Source organism: Tinamus guttatus, unplaced genomic scaffold (assembly GCF_059628265.1).
Source record: "Tinamus guttatus ecotype Peru unplaced genomic scaffold, ASM5962826v1 Tinamus_guttatus_pri_ptg000081l, whole genome shotgun sequence".
In the NCBI taxonomy this organism is placed as follows: Eukaryota; Metazoa; Chordata; class Aves; order Tinamiformes; family Tinamidae; genus Tinamus; species Tinamus guttatus.
The window spans coordinates 142,003-167,787 of record NW_028288615.1 but is presented as its reverse complement, the minus strand read 5'-3'; the positions used below and the strand labels follow the sequence as shown (position 1 = coordinate 167,787).

The following is a 25,785-nucleotide window of genomic DNA, read 5'->3' as shown; positions in this document are numbered from 1 at the left end:
ACCACCAGGGCAAAGATCCTGTATATCCAAAAAGGGATGCAAGGAACAAAGTATTTTTCCTTTCAAAACTTCTCTCTTCCCGGAAAGCTGAGACAGCTTGAGGTGCATCTCTACTGTGGATGGAGCTGTGGTCCCTCCATCCCTGGGGTCACCTGGGAGCATCAGGCTGAGGCCATGGGGAGCCCAGAGCCAATCCTGCTCAGCCTTCCCGGGATCCTCGTCCCCATGCCGACTGCCTCAGTGCCCGCAAGGCTTCTCACAGGGGGCAGATGTGAGATAAGCTGCCCCAGGAGCCTTCACCCTGACACTAGTGGTTGGCTTAAATCAAGGAATGAAGCATCCTCTGAGTATCTTACCTGCAGCGCTCGATGCTCACATTGCTTTTCTGGCTCATCCTCACAAGATAGTAGCAACTGAAAACAGTTTTCCCATCTTCCGTGGAGGTTTTGGGGCTATTGAGCATCATTTCTCCAGCTTTTGCAGCAGGCAGCTCTCAAGGGCTCCCCCTGGCCAGCAGAGCAGCTGACTGAGCCTGTGGGCCAGGGTCTGAAAGCCCCTTCAGACCATGTCACCCCCAGCCCTTACTTCTTCACTTCTTCACTTCACTTCACTTCTTGTCCTTCAGGGCAGGACAAGGTCACTGGTTGAATTCGGAGCAGCCTGAAAGCAGAGCATCTTTCTCCCCTCACTTTTTTTTTTCTTTTTTTCATATTTTGACCATCTTTCTGCCTCTCCTGGCCACACTTCGTCCACCCCTCTCCCTTCCCTGGGACTCTAGGGCATCTTCAAAGCCCGAGTTCACTCTTGGGGCCCCTGCAATAGCAGAGGCAGATGCAGCTGGCCTGGATGGGCCCAAGCAGAGAGGACACCAAGGCAGCAGTCCCCAGCCTGCACCGTTGGCTCAGCAGATGGAGCTGCTTCCCCAGCCCGTGGCTGCGGAGCCGCTGGAGAGCGCAATTTCCCTTCCATCCTCTTGGGAAGAAGGAAGTCACTCACACATGAGCAGGACTTTCCTCTCCCAGCTCCTGCAGGACCAAAGACCTATGAAGGAAACTGCTCTATGTGCAGTAGCGAGGGTCTGGAATTCGGTGGATAAGGAAAACTCCAGGAATCTGCTGTAATGAGATCCCCCATGGCTGAGGGTGGAGCCAGCAATAGCGTGCTCCAGGCCTTTCTCCTTGCTGGAGACAGCAGGCATTCCCCCAGGTTCAATGCCGGGATGGTGGGTGCGCACTGCGCGACAGCTGAAATCATCCCCATTTCAGGAGGCCATGTTCATTATTTTCACAGTTTACTGCGAGAGAAGATGTGGACTGAGACCTAACAAACTCATGCCCAGAGCTCCTGGGACAGACCTGGCCCTGGGAGGGCCCTTGGGGGAGGCTCGCTGCAGGGTGCAGGGGCGCAGCGCCCCATCACGCCGGCCGCCTCCTGCCGCAGCCCCTGCGGAGTCATTGAGGGCAGTCTAAAGTCCTGGCCTGTTTTCGGCACGTGGAGGCGCCCATAGGTCAATGTTTAATCCGTGGGTGCCGAAGGCTGCTCGGATTCCTGGGGCGAGCAATCCCGGCTCTGCTCAGAGACAGGTCCGCTGCGTTCCTAGGCATAGACAGGGCAGGAATATGTGTGGGGCCTGCACTGGACCTGAATTTACATGGATAAAACACATGAGCACAGCAGCAAATAAAGCACAGAAGCCCCTGCATCGCTGCAGGACCTGCAGTGCTGCTGGGCACATCCCGCCCTGCTCACCTTGTAGTGGGTTAATAAACATTTGCTGTAGAGTTCATATGTTAATAAACATTCGCCTTTGCAAGGACCTATTAATATTCATGGCCAAGAGACACCAGGGTGATGCCATCTTGGAGGCTCTGCAGTGAGGGAAAGGGCTGGAGCCCAGTGGGAGGTCCCCGAAGTGTCCCGTGTGTGCTTGGGCAGCAACATCTCCATATGCCCAGCTTCATGCTCCATCGCTGCTGTCCCTCCCTGCCCTGAGAGTCCTCTTGTGCAGAGGGGGAGGAGGAGAAGGAAGAGGAGGAGAAGGAGGCAGGGCCGGTGTGGGCATGTGCAGGGTGGGAGGGTTGCATAGAAAGTGGGGAAATTTTCCACAGATCCCTTATTCTGCTGGTATTTTGGAGTTCTGATTTCCTAGGGTTTGTTTGTTTTGTTTTGTTTGATAATAATAATAATAACAGAAAGTGGGTGAGACTTTGTACTGAAAAGCCTTTTTCCTATGGCTTTTCTCCTTTCCTTCTCTACCTCCTACAACCAAGGAGGTGTCCAGCTGGGGAGGCGGCCAGAGGAGAAGAGCAGCCACGGACAAGCCCCGCACATGGAAACCTCTCCTGACCGCAGAGGTTGTTTATGGAAAACGCCAGCGTTTCGTTGGGAACAGCGCGAGCAGTTGGAGCCGCAGCAGCACGTTGGGAGCTGGGCCAGCGCCGGGGATGCTGCCAGTTCCCGGCATGACCCCGCGCCCGTGTGTGTGTGTGACCCATGCTGCTCCTCGCATCTCCCCCTCTCTCACATAGTTGCTACAAAACAGCCACCGCCAGGTTGTCCCAGCAATGCTGTTATCCACTTGCCCTCTCTCTATTTATTTTTGCAGCAAAACCTTTCTCACCCACAGGGTGCCTTAAAAAATAAATAAATAAAATAAATAAATAAATAAATGAGCAGCTTGTTTTGGTCATGGGAAGGCTGCTGCGATCGATACCAATCACCGTGACCCCTGGTATTTTTAGTGGCTCCCTGGGCAGCTTATCATTTCTGTATACTTAGTGCCTGATGTCACAGCATCGCCTGGTGCGGCTCGGCGGGACGCGCCGCCTCCTTTGCCACCTCGCTCCCTTCGGCCCCTTCCTGCAAGTTTTCACCCCGCAGACGCTACCCTCACTATTTTTTTTTTTTTTTAACCCAGCTGGAGGGAAAGCCTTGGTTGAAGAGCTCGCAGGTCAGTGAGGGCAAGGAGGGGGGTTTATCCATGCCGCTCACCTCAGTTTTCCGCACCAGCCTTCGCTCGTCCTGTCTGTGGGTGTTCAGGGCTCGCAAACAGCCGCTTGGTGACCGCTGGGTCCTGCTTTTGTTAGGAATATCAGGTTTTTAGCGTTGACATGGTTCCTGCTGTGCAGTAATTGTAGTTTAACTCCTCCCTCCAATCCCAACCTGTCATCCATCCCCATGGTGTTATGACTTTGCAGCCTCCTGACTCTGACATTAGCCAGATGTGGGCCCTCTGTTTTGTGGGAGCTGAATTAGCACACCAGAAGCAGAAAGGCAGCCAGGTTGGATGCAGCGCATCCTCCTTGTCTTCTGCAGCTGGGGTGATACGGGCTGTGCCAAGTCGACCAGCTCTGGACATGCAGGCCATGTGCAGCCAAAGGGCTCAGCCAAGCCACCCTAAAGCAGTGGGGCCACAAATGGCTGCCTGCTCTGCCACGTGCGTGTCCCTGCATCACCACTGCAGCTCGATGAAGGAGCAAAGTGCGGGGAGATAAAACCACGTTCCCCTTGCTGCAGCACCGAAGCAGGCTGCTGGGAACCAGCTGAATATCCCCATGCAGCATTTCCCTGTGTGCATACAATGCAGGGAGGCAGAGGACAGGTGGGAAAAATCTGTCAGGGCAAACACTTAGCCTAAAAAAAAATAAAATACAGATCATCTTGCAGCTTCCAGATTGAATCCCCTGGTGCCAGCCCCTCTCCCTGCTCAGAGACCCTCTTCTCCTCCGAGCTCCAGACGGCCTTCTAACCCCCTGCCTCAGCTTGGTAGGATGCAGCGAGGCTGCAGCCAGGAGGAGCTCACAGGAATCCTGGCAGAGCCCAGTTCCAAAAAAGCTCAGCTTGGCTCAGCTGGCAGCAAGAAGGTTGTAATAGCACATAGCAAACAGCGAAGCAAGCCAGAGCTGCAGAGCTAGGGAGGGTGCAGGGATCCAAGCAAGAGGCCAGGAGGGAGGACTGCTAAGAAGATTAAATCATTATTTCTCTGTAAATAATCCTCTGTTTCATTAACCGACACCACAGGTGTGAGGGACTGGATGTTGAAGAAGAGGCTGTGACTGTCTTCCTTGGATTTTATTTCCACCATTTGGCAAAAAAATTAAGCAGTGAAGTTTCTAACCACAAGGTGACAATTCTGGGGTGCCATGGAAAATCAGATCACTCACCGTGTAGGAAAAAGGGGAGCTGCTCAAAGTGGGAACATCAAGGAAATCCATACGACTAAAAGCTTCACTCCTGTGAAGCAGAAGCCCACCAAAGAGCTGAGGCCCATGCTCGGGGCCATCCTGCTCGGCCTCATCCTCTTCATTGCCGCTGTGGTGGCCTGGTGCTACTACACAGCGTCCCTGCGGAAGGCAGAGAGGTTGAAGACGGAGCTGATGGACCTGCGTCCAGAGGGGTTTGTAATCAAGAACCAGAACGGGGAGGTGGTTTTCCGGCTGGCTTTCCGTTCAGGGAGCCTGGACCTGGAGTCGTGCTCCAAGGAGGGAGAGATACTGAGCTGCACGCGCTCGGACAGGGGTCCGCTGAACTTCTTCATCCAGACGGTGAAGCCCAAGGACATGGTGATGTGCTACCGCGTGCGCTGGGAGGAGTTTGCGGCGGGCCCGGCGGTGGAGCACACCATGTTCTGGGAGGACGCCCACTGGTATGGGGGCTCGGAGATGAGCACCCAGCACTGGCCCATCCGCCTCGCGGGCTACCAGGAGCCCGTGCCCTACGTGACGAGCGACGTCTACTCCTTCCGTGACAGCTTTGGGGGCATCCTGGAGCGCTACTGGCTCTCGTCCAAAGCGGCGGCCATCAAGATCAACGACTCGGTGCCCTTCCACCTGGGCTTCAACGCCACGGAGCGCACCCTCTTCTTCCAGGCGCGCTACAAGGATTCGCCCTACAAGCCCCCACCGGGACAACAGCCCTTCCCCGAGCTGAGCTACCGCGTGTGCGTGGGCTCGGACGTCACCTCCATCCACAAGTACATGGTACGCCGCTACTTCAACAAGCCCTCCAAGATCCCGTCCGAACACGCCTTCCGCTACCCCATCTGGTCCACTTGGGCCCTCTACAAAAAAGATATTGACCAAGATAAAGTTATGGATTTTGCAGAAAAGATTAAAAAGTATCATTTTAACTGCAGTCACATTGAAATCGATGACATGTACACACAAGCCTATGGGGACTTTGACTTTGACCCCATCAAGTTCCCCAATGTGACAAAGATGTTCACAAAATTGAGGGAGGATGGATTTAAGGTGACTCTGTGGATTCATCCTTTCATACACACAGATTCCTCCAATTTTGGTGTAGGGATCGAGCGCCAGCTGTTCATCAAGGAGCCATCAGGGCGGCTGCCAGCCATGGTGGAGTGGTGGAACGGCATTGGGGCCATCCTGGACTTCACCAACCCGGCGGCTCGGGACTGGTTCCAGAGCCACCTGCGACAGCTCCGCCACAAGTACGGCATCTCGTCCTTCAAGTTTGATGCTGGAGAGACCAGCTACCTGCCCAAGCAGTTCAGCACCTTTCGGCCACTCTCAGACCCCAGCATCTGGTCCAGGCGCTACACGGAGATGGCCATCCCCTTCTACGAACTGGCCGAGGTGCGGGTGGGCTACCAGTCCCAGAACATCTCCTGCTTCGTCCGTATCATTGACCGTGACTCCGTGTGGGGCTATGAGCTCGGCCTCAAGTCCCTCATCCCCACGGTGCTCACCATCAGCATGCTGGGATATCCTTTTGTACTACCAGATATGATCGGAGGAAACTTCCTCCCTAACAAGACAGAGGGCGCAGTGGAAATCCCAGACCGGGAGCTCTACATCCGGTGGCTGGAGCTGTCGGCCTTCATGCCCTCCATGCAGTTCTCCATCCCGCCCTGGCTCTACGACAAGGAGGTGGTGGAGATTGCACAGAAGTTCACAGAGCTGCACGAGTCCCTGGTGGCCCCGCTGCTGCTGGAACTGGCCGGGGAAGTCACGGACACGGGCGACCCCATCATCCGGCCCATCTGGTGGATCTCTCCACGCGACGAGGCCACCCACAAAATCGACTCGCAGTTCCTCATTGGGGACACGCTCATGGTGGCCCCTGTGCTGGAGATGGGCAAGCAGGAGCGCGACGTCTACCTGCCAGCGGGCAAGTGGCGCAGCTACAAGGGGGAGCTGTTTGAGAAGACCCCGGTGCTGCTCACAGACTATCCTGTTGACTTGGATGAAATTGCCTATTTCCTCTGGGTTTCGTAACAGACTCCTTCATCAGCTTTACAACAAGCTGAAGCAATTTTTAACTAGAACATTTAAAGAACTGATTTTTTGGTAATTTTAGAAATGAAAACACCTTGCTGTCAATATAGAAGTATTCATGGTGACCTCTATTTTTTTGACAATGCCTGCAGAGTAACTTAGTCACTAAGATATATTGGATAGATGTTAGGGCCATGGCAGTATGATAAATACAACATATAGAAGCACTGTTTCTGCTTGTAATCATTTCCTGGCAAGAAATGGCTTGTACATTTTTGTTTTGTATAAGAATTTGAATGGGCTCTATTGTTAACCTGCTGTACAGCTGATCTCCTGAGATATTTATAGTTTTCCCTTTATTTAGCCAAGTACGTACTTGGAACAAGGTACTTAAAAAAAAAAGCCAAAAAAAAAAAAAAAAAGCCAAAAGCCGGTCTGTGATTAACCTAAAGAGAGAGGGGCTATATTTTCAAACCACAGTCTTGTTGCATGCTGCTGTAAAGGGAATCCTCATTTCCCATAAACTGAGCAAGCAGAAATAAAGCTTTAGCACTCAGTAATACTGTGATAATGATTTATCCTCTTTCCTGGAAGAAATTATGGAAAAACAGATCTCTGGTGTAGATTCACCAAAGCCTGTAATCGTTTGCTGAAATCTAACTGGCCCCTGAGTCTGGAATGAGCCCATCCTGCTGAGCCATGACTCATGAAACCCTCCCCTCTCAGTAGCATCACGGCCACTGCTACAGGAAAAAACAAAAGTTGACAAAAAAATCTCCTTGACATGACCGTCGAGAGCCCTGGAGTCCATGACAGCCCTTCTTGAAATTAAAGACCCCATTGCCCTCCAGCCACAGCCACCCTTTGACACGGATGCTCTCTCCTTCACTCACCGGTGTCCTGTGGCCATGCAGAGCCTTGCTGCCAGTGTTGGAAATGGCTTGCGATGTCCAGCAGGTAAATAAGCCTGAATAGAGAATATCCCATGGCATGGGAGAGAGTGGGCAATGAGGGACACATCCTGGCCCCCCATCCTGCTGCTGGGTGCTGGGGCACTGGGAGGGGGTAGGGTGCATTGCCCCAGGGTCGGAGAGGGACCCTTTCCTTAAGGGCACCCCATGCATCTGTAGCCTCCCCTACACCTCTCAGGGCTTGGAGGCATAGGCTGCTCCCAGTCCCCCTCCCCAGGCAGTGATGAAGCCCCATCCCTGTTGCCTGCTAATGCCAAGCTCAGATGTCCGTGTTGTTGCAGCACCACCAGAGCACACATTACTTCGTTTCTTGGGCTAAGCTGTCCTGAAAAACGGCTCGGATCTGGGTGCTGATCAGTGACTCTGTTATGCTGCAAGGACCCTGCACAGTCATCTCTGCAAAAGGGCAGTGCCAAGGGACAGGCTGGGGATGAGCCAAAACATTTTCTACATGTCCCTAAGGGCAAAGTGAAAAATTAACCCATGCCATGGTGCTATTTTTGCAGGCACAGCTACAGGGAGGACAGAAAAAAAAAAAAAAAACCCTAAAGCCTAATGCAGGAGTGTGAAAAGCAGAGCAGTGCTGTGGCTGCCAGCAGGTCTGGGGCTAAAAGGGCTTTCCATGGATTGTTACCATGGGCTCCCTCCCACCACAGCAAAGTGGTATCCACTGATGTCTGCTCACCCTGAGGATGAGATCTCCCCCCTTTACTCAGCACTTCCACTCTCAGCTGCTGTATCGGGTACCAGCTGGGCTCCAGGAGCTAAGTGGTCCTGCCAGCCATCAGCCCTCACCTCAAACCCTGTCCCTTCCACCTTGGCTCTGCGAGATGGGTTCCAGACCAGCCTATCACAAGCTCCCAGCTGCCTGTTTCTTTATTGCCCTTTATCTTTGGCCATCACTTATCCAAAAATCACCCATCCTCCCTGGATTCTCTAGTTGGCCCCTTGGTTTTTGCATCAGCCAAGATAGTCTTCAAGTCTCCTGGGAGCGAGGAACCTGCAGGCTGGCAGCTCTTGCATGGTTCAAGCCTAGCTGAGGGAGGTTTATTTTTCCCCTAAGGTTCCCGGCCTGGCTGGGTGCCTGGAGGGAATCTGTTGTTGTCCTCTTACCATATTTTTTCTCCAGACTTGTTCCATGTTTATCTGACTGCTTTGTCTTTCCTTACTTTGTAATAAAAACTGTGATTTCCAGTGGGGACAGACTCAGCCCTGGTAGGTCTCTGGCAGGTCAGCAGTTGCCCCTGGGAGCCTCTCTGAAATCACGTTTAAAATTAATGGGTTTTATGCTGTTTTATGATGGTTTTATGGACTATCCCCCTGGTGTCCATGTCCTTTTGGGCTGTGATGCCTCAGGGCAGGATCAGGTACCTCTGAGGCTTCCATTTCTGGCAGAAACAGGAGCAGGGTTGCGTAGTCCCTCCTGGGGGCTGATGCAGAGTTAGGCTTTACCTGGGCATGGTCTTCAGACCAGCCCCAAGACAGAGCTGTTCCCTTTGCTTTAGAGATCCATGGAGGTTGACAGCTGATGCAAACCAGCCCATGCTGGAGGATGGGGGCATTTTTATCCCAGTCTTCTGCTATTCTGCAAACAGGGCCAGGAAAGTAGTCACTTCTCCTCTTTAAAACATCCATCAAAGCTTCAAAATGTAGCTTTAAATGGGCCAACAACCTCAACTCTAACTTCAGTGAAGTCTGGGGTGACAACAGCCCCAAATTTTTTACTGCTTGAACAACTGGCCCCAGTCACTTGGCATAGATGGACATAGTTAAACTTCCTTTTGTTTATCCAAGTTTTATATCAATCAAGGCAATTAATGTTACAATTTGTTTTCATAACAATTACAAATTAGAAAAGTGGTTAAAAATGCAGCAACGTTATGGTCAGACTTAAGAAGACATGTGCAAACGCAAGCATCCATTCAATCCAAAACAACAGTGCAAGCTTCAAAATTCAATTACATCCACATGTTGACCTGCTGCTCCGATGTGATCAGATACTGGCAGAGATATGAACTATATGGACTGCAGAAGATATTGAACCAATCCATCAAATCTGTCCCTAGGCATTTCTTTGACTGCATCAAACTGAGCCTGTTTTGGATGGTGACCCATGGTGCACACTGGGGAAATGATCTGAGGCTAGTAGCTCTCAAAGCTTTTGTGCACAGACCTCTATGGTCTGCAAGGCCCTACAGGTATTATAGCTGGCCTGCAGAACTGAAGTAGTGTTTTAAATATTGTTTGGAATAAAAAGTTTAATTGAAAGTGGCCTGCAAAATATCTTGAGGCAGTACTTCTGAGCTACAACCCAACCCTCAGCAAAATCCCTGCTGAAGACAAGCTACTGAAGAACATGTCCCCAGAATGTGGGGGTCTTGGTCCTGTGAGCCCTTGGACAGCCACCCACATAGACGCTTGGTCAGCCATCCACTCTTCAGCTACATCCCTATGTCCTTATAACAGCAACTTTACTTTTTCTTCTATCTAGAGACTTGAGCAGCCATAGGCACTTACACCCTAACTAAAGCATCTAGCAAAGGACTGTCTATAGCTTATTGATTTATAAAGATAAATTAAAAAAAATAAACTTTTGAAAATAAATTCTGTCTTTTGAGGGGACTGTCTATGGGGAGTTTCTTCCAAGCCCTTCCTGACAGCACCCAAATCAACTTTGGTGCTTCCATGGCACAGTTTCTAGGATCCAGCTGCCTTAGACAGACTTTATAATCACATAACGCACAGGGAGAGCCCAGCTTGCCACCACAACCAAAGAGAAACTGGAAGCACAGCTGGAATTCCAGTTTCTTGTTCATCTTGGTGGTATATATTTTGGAGTAGCCCATGGCAATTCAGAGATCCAGAGGCATGAGGAGCATCTGTCCACTCCAAATGGTCAGCATGTTGGTTCAGTTAGGTTGCGCGAATGGAGAGCCAAGTTGTCTTTGCTTTTTAACCCCTCTATGATATGTTCACAGTTTTCAGGTTCCCTTGAAGTCCTGAAAGTCTTTGACACAGAGAGGGACCAACATCTCTAAGCACACGCTGGAAGATTCATTTCTGTGACGCCTTTTCTTGACCTCACCTGTGATGGTCTCACCCTTCTTTTCTGCACTACAGCAGGGCTGTAATGACATGGCCAGACAGGACCAGGCAAATGTTTGTGAGCCATATCAAGTGGTGCGAGAAGCTGTCTTCTGCAAGGACAGACAGCAGTAGCACGTGCAAGCTCTTCATATACTCAGCACCAAGCACGACAGGTTTTCTTAACCCTTGAAACTATTGTGAGAAGATCTAAGGCACTCATCCCATTACTTCTAATATTTTAATATTAAAAAGATGCTGAAGGGAATGTCAGTTTGCCCTTCAACAGCTGACATAGCCTGACTCATTACTAGTGAGGTGTGCAGTGGGTGACACAGTGGAGGAAGCAAGAGCATGTGCATCATTAACGTGGTGGGCTCCTTTACATGCTGTCCAATGTTTGGGGCCACAGAGCGTCACTAGCACCTTGACTGGGCAGCAAAGCACAGAGCCATGCCCAAGTCAAGGGACAACAAGACATTCCACAGGGCAAGGCTGAAAGTGAAGAACTGGATCTGCGGCCTTCTTGTTTTTCTGGGGCGCGGTATGTATTTGTGAGGACTACTTCTCTATGTCAGGAGGAAATTGTGCAATGGACAAGGCTCAAGCCCTCTGTCTGCCCTAATGCAGCACCTGAAGATGGGGAAAAGCAGGCGGCCTTGTCTGCACCTCACCTTATCAGACAGCAGCATCTTGTGGACTCTCGTCTACAAGTTCATTATGTCCACCTTCATCTCCTCCCTGTTAGGGGTCCAGAAATAACTCCCTGCCAGAGGATGTCTGTAAGTGGTACAAGGAACTCTATTTGGACTGATGCCAGGGGTAAAACCTGAGACCTTCATACCTAAAATCAAAAGAAGTAGGCTTTGGAGCTGAGCCTCAGACACGCTTGTACTCTTGCGACACAGGGATCCATGGGGCTCTCCTAAATCTCTTTAAGAGCCCAAAACGCCAAATTCTGCAGGGCAGATCCATTCAGACCTCAGAAGCTGCTCCAAACAGTCCTTCAAATTATGCATTTCTAAAGTGTTCCTCTGCTCCCCTCTAATTATATAAGCACTTCAGATTTTTCCCAAGCATTTTACATTTTAGACATCTACATTTCTGTCCTGGACACCTCCACGATCCACAGATTTGGCCTATTTTTGCCTCCTGCAAAGTCCAGTGCAGGAGATGGACAGACCATCACTGGTGTTGAGGGGTGCGTAGCACACGCATGCTGAACCCAGGCTCAGCTCACCTGCAGTCACCTGCAAAGCCCTGCATATGCTAAGCTCTCCTTGCTTGGCCGCTATCTGGGCAGGATCCTCTCAATCCCAGTGAGAGAAGTTCAGTTCTGCACAGATGCATTAAAAATTCACAGGCCAAGACCCATTCCCATCGAGGGCGCAGCAGGGAAAGTCCTGCCCTGGGGAGAAGGATGCCAGACTTAGGTACTATTAGCTATTACTACTAATATTAGCTCAGAGCAGAGATTGCCAATGTCTTTCTGCAAATACATCTTCCCATACCAAAGCAAATGGCTTTAATGAGGAAGACTGCAATAAAGAGAGAGATACGGGCAGACAGATGTCTGCGGCCTCACACTGCAGCACACAGAGAGGGAGGGGAAGGAAGTGCAAGGGGAAACCCTCCCAGGCCAAGAGAGGGACCCGAGCCAAGGTCTCACCAGCCACGGCTGCAGGAGATGTGGGTGTCAGTACATGTCCCTCCATGTCCTCCCCAGATGGCTCTTACACCAGCACCAACTTCATGGCTACAAATGCTGCCTGGAGAAGATCCCTAAATAAAGAGCATGAAGGACTGCTTCAGAAAAAATGGAATAAAATAATCATCTCTCTAACTCCAACATGAGATGGAGATGGATATTACCTTAATTTTTATGGCACATGAGAACACTTCCGTGGATGCAATATGAACACCCACTGGCACAAAACCATCAGTGCAAAAGCCAGTATTTTCCACCCACTGGCAAGCCGGCTAGCAGCAAATGTTACCATCAGGGCTCATCTATCCAAGACACACGCGACTTGTGAGAACCTGCTGTTCCCGGGGAAAAGTCACACGTACCTTCTGAGAATTGCTTCGCTTCAGGCAGTTTTTCTGCCAGGAACAAACCTGAAAGCCTCTCTTCCCTTAAAAACAAAATGATGATGTCTGCAGGATAAGCATGTCATAAAGCTAAGGATGCTTAGCAAAGGATGCTAAATGCTTTAAAAAAGACTAATTGGACACACAGCTATGAACAGCACTGCTCTGGGAAAGGCAGTGTAGACTCTGAAGGCAAACCACAAAAGCAAGAACCCTACAGCTTGCATTAGGTGGGTGAGGAAGTGGGACACAGGTGACCCGGGAAGCAATATGCAGTGGGTACAGTCAAAATACCTGCGTGTTCATTGAGTAACCTGGCCTGCCTGGTACCCAAGAAAACAGGAGTACAGGACAAGTATTAGTCCAGTATCATGATAGACTAAAGGGAGAGGGGAAAAATATATAGATAGATAGATATAGATAGTTTTCTCCACTTAAAAAAGTCTTTTTAAATGTGTTTGCCATATTATAAAATTAAGGCAGGCTGTGCTATAGCAACCCTCCCAAGTCAAATATCTCCATTCCAAGTGCTGGATGCTCCCAAAGAAGAAAAAGAACTTCCCACTGGGTGGTAACTTTCACCTAGAAAAAATCCCTGGGAACTGAAAAGGTATTAGGTAAAAGGTATTATCAACTATGTGTTTGTAGATAGCTTCACAGTTCCTTCCTCACATACACACAGAAAATTCTGGCCAAGGTAATCGACCGTGCATCTCCTACCTGCCCCAAATTAAAATAAAATCACCTCATTTTGAATAAGAACCCCGAAGACAAGTCTATTTAATTCCCCACCTTAATCGCAGTCCGAAATGAAATGTGCAATTAGAATTATTATTTGTCAGAAAGTCCTAGTGTAAGGCTTGATTATTAAAAAGCTTAATTCTGCTGGTGGAGTCTGTTACGAAACCCAGAGGAAATAGGCAATTTCGTCCAAGTCAACAGGATAGTCTGTGAGCAGCACCGGGGTCTTCTCAAACAGCTCCCCCTTGTAGCTGCGCCACTTGCCCGCTGGCAGGTAGACGTCGCGCTCCTGCTTGCCCATCTCCAGCACAGGGGCCACCATGAGTGTGTCCCCAATGAGGAACTGCGAGTCGATTTTGTGGGTGGCCTCGTCGCGTGGAGAGATCCACCAGATGGGCCGGATGATGGGGTCGCCCGTGTCCGTGACTTCCCCGGCCAGTTCCAGCAGCAGCGGGGCCACCAGGGACTCGTGCAGCTCCGTGAACTTCTGTGCAATCTCCACCACCTCCTTGTCGTAGAGCCAGGGCGGGATGGAGAACTGCATGGAGGGCATGAAGGCCGACAGCTCCAGCCACCGGATATAGAGCTCCCGGTCTGGGATTTCCACTGCGCCCTCCGTCTTGTTAGGGAAGAAATTCCCCCCAATCATGTCAGCAGAAATGAATGGATAACCCAGCATGCTGATGGTGAGCACCGTGGGGATGAGGGACTTGAGGCCGAGCTCGTAGCCCCACACGGAGTCACGGTCAATGATACGGAAGAAGCAGGAGATGTTCTGGGACTGGTAGCCCACCCGCACCTCGGCCAGCTCGTAGAAGGGGATGGCCATCTCCGTGTAGCGCCTGGACCAGATGCTGGGGTCTGAGAGTGGCCGAAAGGTGCTGAACTGCTTGGGCAGGTAGCTGGTCTCTCCAGCATCAAACTTGAAGGACGAGATGCCGTACTTGTGGCGGAGCTGTCGCAGGTGGCTCTGGAACCAGTCCCGAGCCGCCGGGTTGGTGAAGTCCAGGATGGCCCCAATGCCGTTCCACCACTCCACCATGGCTGGCAGCCGCCCTGATGGCTCCTTGATGAACAGCTGGCGCTCGATCCCTACACCAAAATTTGAAGAATTGTAATTTATGAAGGGATGAGTCCACAAGGTCACCTTAAACCCATCTTCCCTCAGTTTTGTGAACATTTCTGTGACATTGGGGAACTTGATGGGGTCAAAGTCAAAGTCCCCATAGGCTTGCGTGTATGTGTCATCAATTTCAATGTGACTACAGTTAAAACGGTACTTTTTAATCTTTTCTGCAAACCTCAGGAGTTTATCCTGGTCAATATCATTTTTATAGAGGGCCCAAGTGGACCAGATGGGGTAGCGGAAGGCGTTTTCGGACGGGATCTTGGAGGGCTTGTTGAAGTAGCGGCGCACCATGTACTTGTGGATGGAGGTGACGTCTGAGCCCACGCACACGCGGTAGCTCAGCTCGGGGAAGGGCTGTTGTCCCGGTGGGGGCTTGTAGGGCGAATCCTTGTAGCGCGCCTGGAAGAAGAGGGTGCGCTCCGTGGCGTTGAAGCCCAGGTGGAAGGGCACCGAGTCGTTGATCTTGATGGCCGCCGCTTTGGACGAGAGCCAGTAGCGCTCCAGGATGCCCCCAAAGCTGTCGCGGAAGGAGTAGACATCACTCGTCACGTAGGGCACGGGCTCCTGGTAGCCCGCGAGGCGGATGGGCCAGTGCTGGGTGCTCATCTCCGAGCCCCCATACCAGTGGGCGTCCTCCCAGAACATGGTGTGCTCCACCGCCGGGCCCGCCGAAAACTCCTCCCAGCGCACGCGGTAGCACATCACCGTGTCCTTGGGCTTCACCGTCTGGATGAAGAAGTTCAGCGGACCCCTGTCCGAGCGCGTGCAGCTCAGTATCTCTCCCTCCTTGGAGCACGACTCCAGGTCCAGGCTCCCTGAACGGAAAGCCAGCCGGAAAACCACCTCCCCGTTCTGGTTCTTGATTACAAACCCCTCTGGACGCAGGTCCATCAGCTCCGTCTTCAACCTCTCTGCCTTCCGCAGGGACGCTGTGTAGTAGCACCAAGCCACCACAGCGGCAATGAAGAGGATGAGGCCGAGCAGGATGGCCCCGAGCATGGGCCTCAGCTCTTTGGTGGGCTTCTGCTTCACAGGGGTAAAGTTTTCAGGCAGGAAGGTGTACATGATGCTGTTTTCCTCTATTTTACTTGTGCAAAGGGTCAGGAAGAGAAACGTCTTTGCAGGAAGCCCTATAGCTCAGAGACTGGTAGTTTCTTCTCTCTGTCTATGGCGTTGACCTTACTACGCTTGCGAAGGAAGAAAATGGGCCGTTAGAAGCGTTCCCATGTCTGCTGTGTCCCAGAGCACTGGTCTCTGAAAAAGAAGAAGGATATATATAGTCTCTGAAGAGTCTCAGAATCAAAGGATCACTTGTCATCTCCCTCCCCTCTCCATTTCAGTAGCTCCATGTGGCCCCCACCATCATGTGCCAGGTGTTGTACATATCTCAGCAGACACTGCCTCAACATAACCACAGAAACAACAAAGGCAGACAACAGCCTGACCCCTCCATGCACAGGAGTACCCCAAGGCCATAAATGCCAAGCCATTGCCTTAATTATATTGTGGGGAGGAGAAACAAGATCCAGCAAGGAGGAAATCATTATTGGGTCAATGGGGAGAGAGATAAGGAAGGGCAGGGGGCAGGAGGTGAAGAGGCTGAGTAGGAGCAGGGCTGGTGCATAGATAGGTGTCTTTAGCAGACAGGGCTAATTTACAGCCATGAGAGACACTGTGTCATGAAATCCAGTGGCTGATTCTAATTTTAATCGATTTGTCTCCTTGGCAGATTAAATGCAGATCATCTCTCAGGCTGTTCCCTCCCTGTCCCCAGCACTCCTCAGCTCGGGCTTGTACCCAAGGACATTTTGCTGCAAAAGAGGATGAATCCCAGTTTTTCTATACGCCCAGGTGGCCAAAAGGAGCGGGGAGTATACGGGCAACTTGTAGCCAGCTCCAGGGCACATTAATTTTGTTGGGGACAGGGCATCTGAAGGGCTTTTTCTTCTAGCTGGCTGACTCCATCCTGCACCCTCCTGCATCGTCCCCAGGAGCAAGACGGCCTTTTAGGCCAGCACGGAGAGGCCAAGATCCTAATGGATTCTCTTGGCCGAGGGCTCGCTCAGCTCAGCCAAGCACAGTTTGGAAATGGAGAGAGAGGCAAGAAGTGAAGTCAGGACATGGGAGAGTGGGAAACAAAACCCCAGGGGAGGAGACAAGCTGCAGAGAAGCTGGAAACCCAGAGCAGGGTCCCAGCGCAGGGTCCCCTTACCCTGTTTTGTGTCACAGCATGCAAACCAGGGGGGAAATAAAGCCTTCTTTTCAGGTAAGAGCAAAGCTGGTTGCAGTGATTTCCTCTACGGGGTCAGCTTGTTTCCAAAAGAAAAGCACTCTAGAACAAAAACACAGTTTCTCTCTGTGCTTCATCCCTGCTGCATTCATTATGGGAGCACATTTCCTCTGTACCTTGAACAGACCTTTCTCCCAGGGGAGAAAAAAAAAGGCAGAAAAAGCAGAATCTTCCCCCCAACCCGCCCCTCCCCATCAATTTCTGTGAAATCTATTTCTTTCCTCCCTTGGCTCAACAGAGCATGTTTGTGAACATGCTAAGCGGCAAATACGATGCACTGGGGATAAGGAAAATCATGGGCATGGTGGCAGGAAAATAACATCATATTTTGTATGTGTCCTGAAGCAGATATGGGGCCCGATGTGGCAGCTGGAGGAGGGACAGGGATGCAGCCAAGACGATCACAGCAGCTCAGCCGGGGCCGGTCGTTTTAACTGTCTGGGGCAGCCTGTAACCTCCCAGGCTGCCAGTTGCTTTAAATGGGATTAGGTTGGAATTAGTCTGCGATTAGCCCGAACAAGTGATAGGTTTAGCGAGATGACCTGCACCGCCGCCAAGTGCCATGGAGCTCCGGGAGCCTTCGCGCGCCGGCTTGGAGAGCCTGGAGGGAGGACACGGCGCCTGCAGCATCCCGCGGGTGCATCCTGCGCCTGCCTGAGCCCCTCCTGCCCCACACAGCTCCAGGCTGAGCACAGCCGCTCGCAGAAGAAGACGGTGGGAGATGCTGCTCTTGTTAGCACATCCCTCCATCCCCACCATGCTGACCCTCCACCGGTTCCAAGGGTCTGACGCCTGTGTATGGGGAAAACCCATATGTACCTTTAACCTAAACGCAGTCCCTCCCTAGCCGTGCTGGGAATTCTTGGGATGCCAGTGGGAATGGGAGGCCAAAGCCTTGGCTATTGGGGAATGCGTGCCAGCGTCAGCTCTCTCGGCACTGGGGAGCCTGGGGAGGGGTGAGGTTGTCACTTGAGGAGAAGAAAATAAAATGCAACGTATCCACCCTGCTGGCCACACGAACTAGTCCAGGAGAAGATGTTTTACCAGCTCCCACATCTTCTGAAGAAAAGGAAATAAATGGGGGTTTCTCCCCTAGCTCCTTGTTGGGTTTTAAGCCCCAGGAAGGGCTGACCCTACTGCCTCTCCATGCTGCGTTGGAGCCAGCCACCTCCCAGCCTCCTCATGACGCTGGGAGCAGCAACGCAGCTCCCTGGGGCGCCAGGGACTTTCTGGGCCCAACGTTCCCTTCCAGGAGGCCGGTTTATTATTTATGAGCAACGTTGAGGCTGCTCTATTTTTAGGCAGCTCCTTCTCTCCCCCCCAGCGCAGGCCAGCACCGGTGACGTACAAGAAAGTGCTGCTGCTGGAGCGGCCGTTCAGCAGGGAAATAATGTGTTTTGGGGGAGCATAGCGGAGGGAGCCGGGAGGTGGCTCCAGAGGCAGCGTCCTTTGCTCTGGGTATCGAGGACAAGGCAGGTGGTGTGGGCTGTGAGCAGGCACCATCACATCCTTTGCCCATGTGGGGCCCCTTGGCACGGCCGGAGAGGAGTTCCAGCCGCACGCGGTGAGCGTGGCCTCTTCTGACACTGTTGTTTTGGCACGAAAGCCTGTTATTTTGCCTGGGGATGACTTTGCCATGACCTCCAGCTCCTCTCAAAGCAGAAGATGGGAAGCAGCGGGGGTCAATGTGTTCTGCAACCCACTGCGGCGCCACTCCCCCGCTGCCCCAAAGGAAAGCTTCCCCCCTCAGTTCAGGTTTTTCTTTTTCTTTTCCTTTTTTTTTTTTTTTATGTCTTAAAGCAAAACCTCAGAGCAGGACACGCTTAAAAATAAAACACCATTCTGGGGCCTGCTCTATTTTTGTCAGTGCTGCTGCGCGACCTGCAGCACCACCAACACCGGCACCTTCACAACTGGGGCATGGTCTAAAGAAGGTCACCCGCGCCCGGCCCGTCTCTGCATGCAGGTCGGCTCTGGTTCCAAGCTCTCGCCTGGCGCTTGGGGAAGTTCATGAGTTTCCATCCCGGGATGCAGCAGTGCTTTGGGCGGTCGCTTCCTCTCAAAGCGTTTTGTTGGGAGTCGAGCTAACAAAGCACATGGCCTTCGCCAACAGGTCGCCTGGACCTTAGATATTGCTGTGCCAGGGACTCCTGTAGAGCCCTGCCCTAAAAACACTCAGCTTATGCCCAACAGGAGTGGAAGCAAAAGGCCAGGCAACACCAGCATCAGGTCCCTGGATCAGACAAATCACTGCTAGCAAAGGAAACACGAGCAATGCACAGCACCTCACTCATCTCTCCCATCCATGAACCCAGGACACGGCCAAGGGCTTGTCCTCACTCAGTTGATATCACATAGACCTGTGTTAAATACCACTAAAACTTATTGCATCTGCTATGTCTGTGCAATGTAACATATATAGTTAGATAGTAAAGGTTATGGCATCCTGTGCTGCTGTCCTTTGGTCTCAGGGCCCAACTCCTGCTGTCACAAGGTTTGTTTCCTGTCTTTGCTTTCCCTTCTTTTTATTTTTTTTACCTGCTTACTGTGTTGCTTTACAAACAAGCTGAGAAGAGCTGCCTTGGCGAGCAGACCTTGCCCTCCGGTCCAGCAGCAACTCTTCCCTACAGGAGAACAAGGACAAAAACCCATCCCCACCACCTCCCACTGGGCTTTTACCCTTTTTCCTGCTCATCTTGTTCCTCCTCTTGTCCTCTTCCAAGACAAACTGCCCCATGGCCAGGGTCAGCAGGATGCGACGTCCAACCCACATCCCGCAGTCTTGACCACAGGGCTCCCAGCCCAAATTCTCCCTCCATCGTTTCATTTGCTGGGAGGCGTTTTGCTCCTGCCACCCTCCTGCATCTCCACAGTGTCCAAAGGACTTAGGCCACCCAGCAGAGCTCGGCTCGCCGGCACCAACAAGTCCCCATCCCAGCATGTAGTTAAAAGCCCTGATTCGGGCGTTTAGAGACCTCAGCACTTTGGACACTGACGCTCTCTGAAATCTGAGACCATCCAGACACCAGAGCATGAGAACGTGATACGGGTAAGAGAAAGAAACCTAAGCATGGCCCTTCGGTGATGCAGTTTGCAATTTTCCAGCCATTAAGTCACCCAAAATTTCCAGGTCCTTCTTTTAGTTCCAGAGAGTGCCTGAGGACCCCAGGAGTGAGGCTGGCAGCTGCTACTCCATGTTTCCACCCGTACCTTAGGAGACCCTAGCGCCGAATGCAACCTTCAGCCTGTTAAACCCCCACCAGCAGCTCTTCTTTGCACAGCCCCAGCCATGGGGACACGAGCCCTGACTCCCACCCTCTGCAGGACCACAGATGCCAGTGGGGCCATGCACTCATTCTGCCAACCCATGGGGATCTCAAGCTCTGAGCAGTGCAGTGGGCAAAGGCCTTTTCTCTTTCTGCTCCTCACTGCTGGAAACACTTGCTAGGAAAGGGGCTGTCCTGGAAACCCAGCCAACCCAGAGCAGCTCATTGCACAACCGGCTGTGCAAACCCGTCTCTTGATGAAGTTTTCCGTGCCAAACATCTGCTTGTGGCACAAGCAGGGCTAGGGACTCCTGGCCCTAGGCTGGGCGCAGGCGCTCCCCTCGGGACACTAAAACCCTGTGGGTCGCAGCTGCAGGGGACCACAGGGATGGCGCCCATCCTAAGAGCACCCAAGGTCACAGCGCTGCTTCGTGGATACACCGCACTCACCACAGGCTTCTGGGATCCTGTGGCCTCCCCAGCTGCCCCATGGCCTGGCGTCCTGGCCCCTCAGACACCCAAGGATCTGTGGACACAGGGGGCTCAGCTCTCCCGGTGCTGAGTGCCCTCCCTTTGGCTTCTGCCTCGCTGGGTACTAGCCGGACCGTCGGTGTCCCCCGAAAGCAGCCGCAGGGAGCGCAGGGGGACCCGCACAGCCCCCAGCAAGGGTGACCCCAGCCCGAGTAGGGGAAACGGCCACTTACCGGCGGCGCCGGGCAGCGGCGGCACCGGTACCGCCACCGGGCGGGGCGCTCCGGGCTGCGGCACCGGCACCGGGCTGAACTCTCCCGGACTGTGGCACAGGCACCGGCACCGGGCTGGGCTCCCCCGGGCTGCGGCACCGGCACCGGGCTGGGCTCCCTCGGACCGCGGCAGCGGTACCGGGCTGGTCGCTCCGCTCCCGCGCTGCCCGCAGTGGCCCCGGGGCTGCGCGCACGGTTCGGCCCGCCCCGGCCCGGCCCCCCGGCCCGGCCCGCCCCGCCCCGTCGCGCCGCTCCCCGCCGGGAGATGTAGTCCGAGAACTATGAGAAGTCCGGGCCGGGTGCCCTTCCCCATCTCCCTTCCGAAGGGCCTTCCGTGCTCTTCGTGCAGGGGCTGGCAGGGCACCAAGGGCTGTTGGCAGCGCCGAGCAAGGCGGCGGTTGCTGCATTTACCCCCTAGGGACTTGGCGGGCCGAGGGGAAAGGATGTTATGGGTTTCCTTGCCATGGGCTTTGCTCGGAAATGTAGCCCCTCTAAACTGGCCAAGCATTGTGCCGAGCGCATGCCTGGCTTGGGGGGTGCTACGGATGCGGCTCTTTGCCTGGCCAGCAGCACCAGGAGGGTGTCGGGAACATTGGGAAGGTGCCCTGGGGGGGCGAGGCGGCTGCCAGGGTGGGTAGTGGCTCCCCGTCCCTCTTCGTTCACGCCAGGCTGGTGAGGAGGGGGAGTTTCAGAGCCATGGAGGGGCCCAGTGAGGGTTGCCCTAAGCGGATTTAATGAAAGCCGGTCTCTGCTCCTCAGTAGCCCAAGGGAGCAGACCAGGACTCAGACACAAATTCAGGATGGATGGTGAAGGTGCCTCTCTGGACTCCTCCGGCCTTCTTGAAGTGGCTTGAGTCCCATCTAGGAGAGGAGATAAACATGGCGATTTGAGCTGCACAGAGGAAGAAGTGAGGAAGAAGTGCAGGAAATCCGTTCTAGGGCATCCAGGGACATGCTGCTTTGGCATGTGCCTTTTATGGGCACAGAGGCCACAGCAAAGCCCGGGCAGATGACCTTGGGCTTGGTCTCCACAGCATTGCAGTCCCCCACAGTGGGCTCACTGCCTGCAAATGCCACCTTTCCCTGTCCCTCCGTTTTCCTAAAAACATGATTCCTTGAGCTGTATAGATCCATGGGGACCTGCCTTTTTTGGATTGGATGGTGGGAAACACCTCACCACAGCTTAACAGTGGGGTAGGCAACCCTGGCATTCCCTGTCAGTTATTGTTGTCATTTGGGTTTAGCTCCTGCTCTTGTGAATTTAAAGCCAATTGTGTGTTTTCTGCAAGCTCCCAACGTGGGTCCGTGGGGGTTGGTGCTGCAGCAAAGCTGTGGGATGACCGGGCTGGTGCCTCCTCCTGCCCACACTGCCCTGAGGCCAGGAAGGAGCTGGCTCTGCAGCACCCGCATCCTGAGTGTAAACACACCGGGATCAACAGGCGCTGGGTGAAGGACAGGCTGGATTGCCAGGTAAAGAGCAGCAGCACGAGGAAATGGGGCCCTTGGAGGGTGACACCAAGAGTCACTGCTGTTGCTGCTGCTGCTGCTGAGTGAGCAGCCCGGGGCCTGGTCCCCAAATCAGGGAGCTGCTCGCTGGAACAGGAATTTGGTGGCTTTTTCCCGCCCCAGACGAGCTCCCGTTGCCTGTCTCAGCTCCCCACTCTGCATACTTAGGGCTCGTATACAGGCAGGATGGCTGCGGGCTGCATGAAAGTGCATAGCACGTTACTCCGGGGCTGGACTGGCAGTACGGGATATTCCTGCAAGAGACAAGCGGGGACCAAGTCAGCGCAGCTCCCGTGGGCCCGGCGTGTGGGCCAGACCCCGGCCACACTCGTCCCCACCACAAGGAAGAGGAGGGTGGTAGCCTGCCCGCCCCCCTCCCAACCTTACAGCCCTCTCCGCCAGCGGGTGGAGGTGCCGGGTGGTGTCCGGGCGCCCGATGTCGCCATAGTAGTCCATGCCGCGCAGGCAGTAGTGGCGCCCGGAGCAGGGGCTGAAGTAGCCCTGGTAGGGCCTCCGCGCGGCCGCCGCGTAGACCTGCGGCACGGAGGGCAGCGGGGGCCGCGAGAAGCTGCTGAGCATGTCGGCCACCTCCCTCTCTGCAAGCAGAGGGCGGCGGGTGAGCGGCAGGGCCGAGGCGGCCGCGGGGCGGCGGGGGTGGCCGGGCCTTACCGCAGCGGTGGAGGTGCTCAGGCCTGGCTGTGCTCTCCAGCAGCGCCTCCATCTTCACCTCCTGCAAGGGGAGAGGTGGCAGCCCCTCGGCCTGGCAGCTCTCGCCAGCCGCCCGGCACCACGGGCTCCTACCTTGGGCAGGCGCGGGAGGTAGGTGGTGTATTTATTCCAGGCCGCGCTGTTATAAGGGGACGTTCGCCACGTGACGTACCTGTCCTCATTGACAAAAACCGGGTTGTACCTCTCTGCAAGGCAAAGGGCACAGGCAGGACGTGCTGCAGGACCGTGGGATGCAACGGCCTCGCCAGAGCATCCAACTTCCCCAGTGCCTGCGCTGGGGACTCTGAACGGTCTCCAAGCTGCAGTAGAGGTGATGCCACCAACATCCCCTTGTTGCTGTCCAAGGGGCTGCAAGGAAGGTCTTCACCAGCACCATCCAGCACCCCGGCTCTGTTGTTGCTCTTTAGGGGCCACCAATGTAGAGGGAGCCCAAGGGACCTGGCGGCGCCCTCGTGTGGGGAAGGGAATGGGGACATGCGTGGGGCCCCTCGGCCCAACCTTCCTGCCGGGTCACCCAGTACTTCTCGGGCAGGTAGGCGCTGGGCTCCACGGCGTTCCTGTAGGCGAACTCCTGTGCCGCGGCCTTCAGCAGCTTCTCCTGCTGGTCTGGGCTCGTGGGGCTCGGCACTGGTGGAATCGCTAATCCCTAGAGGCAGCAGAGAGTGGAAGGGAGAGCTGAGTGCACGGCAGCACTGCCTTTGCGGCCATCCCAGCAAAGCTGATTACGGGCCTGGGTCTGACCCAGGGCCGCCCTTCTCTGCACCTGGGTCACTGCTGCAGCAGCACCATTTACACCCCAAACCTTCCCATTCACCCCCAGATGGTCAGGGCATCACCAGCTGCTCACCCACAGCATCCACCAGGCCTGCAGGCACCTGCAGAGCAGGGCTGCCCCTTGAGGGGGTTGGATGGGAGGGACACATCCCTAGGGCAGGAATGGGTGACCAGGCTCAGGACTGGGCGTAGGACTAGTTGGGGTGACGTTAAGCACCTTGTCCCCCACAGCGTTTGGGAAAGGCCCGTTTCTCATGCTTTATTTCCCTTTCCCATGGGGATATGCACTCTCAGTGCCCTGAAACCTACTGATGGACGGTGCCAACATGCAAGAGCTCATGGTGGCAACCGCCTGCTCCACGAGCCCCAAGTGACGCCACTCTACTGCTGCAGGTGCAGGTGGAGGAGACCCCAAACCCAGAGGGAAGAAAGATACAGGAGCATCAAAGTGCTGTGGAAGCTGAAATTAGGCATGACCAGGAGAGAGCGCAGGAGCCATGAACACCACGTGGCCCCACATGGAAACTCCTGGGGCTGTAGCCTTGGATGGAGGTGCTGCCTCCTCACAGGCATCCACCCACCTTGGTCACAAACTTGTTCTCCTTCCAGAGCCGTGCCGAGGGCTCTTGGAAAATCTTCTTCACGGAGTTGGGTGGCCGGTAGGAGTCTGTGTAGGTGCTCACGGGGGTCTTGGTCTCTTGGGCGAAGAGGAACATGGTGCCGCGGGCCGCTGGGGAAGGATGCAGTGGGGGAATCCTTGCGGGTACCTCAGGTTCTGTGAAAGCCACATGGGGCTGGGAGCCATGGGGAGGGGGTGACGTCACCGGTGACGTCATAGTGTGAGGAACTGGGGGATTTGGTGCCTTCTTGTCCTGCTGCTTCCATGGGGCTGCCTCGTGTTCTGGGCACGGACAGTCTGGCCGGCAGGAGCAGCCTTGCACCCAAATATTGGGCTTGGAACTAAAGTTGCACCATGCTGCTAGAGGGACGCCCAGGGGTCTTAGGGATTCCCAGGTTAGTTGGAGACACCATCTCTTGTCAGTTGTGAGAATTTATTGAAGCTAAGAGGTTGTAGCAAAGCTAACAGTATAGAATAGCTGGAAATGTAACAGAACTGAAAGCATCCTGGGTGGTGGAGCTCCTTGGTCAGGACTTGTCCATCGTGCGGTTGGTGGACAGTGTGGCCCTGGGCACTGGGGGTCTGGTGAGCAAACCCCTCTTCCATGCGCTGCACTGTCCCCAGGCCCACGCTTGCAAGAGGCAGGGGACAGCAGCGGGCAGGGACCACCTCCCAGGTCTGGCTGTTCTGGACGGGGTCCCCATTACACTGCTCTCTCAGAGACCTCTTCTGCTCCTGGGCTCTGGCCCCGTAAAACTGCTGCCAGGCTCCCTGGGGACGGGCTGGACAGCCGGGACAGCAGAGCAGCCAGATGTGACTAATGCACCATTAAAGAAGAAACGAAGGAAAGAAACCGCTATTGATCTTCACACCCTGCAGGCCTCTCGCAAGCCCGCTCCGCTCAGCGTCAGCCCAATACCCTCCCGGAGGCCCTTCCCAGCTGGCAGTGTCCCCGGCAGCGTGGCAGCAGCACCGTGGGGCGCAGGAGGAGGAGAACGGGTTATTTTACCTGTTGGCATTGCGGAGATCACACAGTCTCTTGCTGCCTCTCTTACTCTTTGGAGGAAAGATGCTGCCCAGGGGCCAGGGCCGATTCCAACCCCGATTCCAACCCCATGTGTGTTCCCACTGCCACAGGGAGGAGTTGTTCCCAGACGCCGGGTTAGTCACGGCAGTTTTAATCATGCCACATGGACCAGCTCCACACCAGCTGCTTTTACTAGGCTCAGATAGGCTGTTTTTGAGCATTGCATGAAGAGTGGCCAGTCCAAGCCCCATTTCTTCACCACATGAGAGCCCCCTCCCACCTTTAGCAAATGTAACTGGCCATTTCAATTCCCAAACCTTGTGCTTAAGCATCTCCCTGGGTTCTGCTCCAGCTCTTTGCTCTGCCAGGGAGTCTCCCAGTGTGGGAAGAGGCAAAGCAGCGCCCGATCCGCAGCCCTCTCCGGCCCTTCTCCCACTCCCTGATTTCAGCATCGGCGACGAGCTGCAGTTCGTCCCCCCTCGTCCCTCCTTTCAGCCCGCTCCAGTGACACAGGCTGGCAGGACGTGTTTCATATGTATGCTTTTTAATATCATTAGTTCTGTTACACTACACACA

At 54.0% G+C, this 25,785-nt stretch overlaps 3 protein-coding genes across 3 annotated transcripts; 1 reads left to right on the top strand and 2 right to left on the bottom strand.

Moving 5' to 3' along the window:
- The first annotated feature begins 4,142 nt into the window (after positions 1-4,142).
- LOC104570005 (alpha-galactosidase MYORG) lies at positions 4,143-6,247 on the top strand. The gene has a single exon (XM_010217003.2). The coding sequence runs from the start codon at positions 4,143-4,145 to the stop codon at positions 6,237-6,239; it is 2,097 nt and encodes a 698-aa protein (XP_010215305.2). The 3' UTR covers positions 6,240-6,247.
- A 7,012-nt stretch (positions 6,248-13,259) lies between these two features.
- Positions 13,260-15,352, bottom strand: MYORG (myogenesis regulating glycosidase). Its single transcript, XM_010216593.2, has one exon. It carries the CDS (start codon positions 15,318-15,320, stop codon positions 13,284-13,286), a length of 2,037 nt encoding a protein of 678 aa, XP_010214895.2. The 5' UTR covers positions 15,321-15,352; the 3' UTR covers positions 13,260-13,283.
- A 5,957-nt stretch (positions 15,353-21,309) lies between these two features.
- SPMIP6 (sperm microtubule inner protein 6) lies at positions 21,310-24,279 on the bottom strand. The gene is made up of 6 exons (XM_088520202.1): positions 24,145-24,279; positions 23,288-23,435; positions 22,862-22,974; positions 22,730-22,790; positions 22,443-22,656; positions 21,310-21,415 (listed from the first exon to the last, which is right to left on the bottom strand). The coding sequence occupies exons 1-6, from the start codon at positions 24,277-24,279 to the stop codon at positions 21,310-21,312; spliced, it is 777 nt and encodes a 258-aa protein (XP_088376328.1).
- Positions 24,280-25,785: the final 1,506 nt, after the last annotated feature.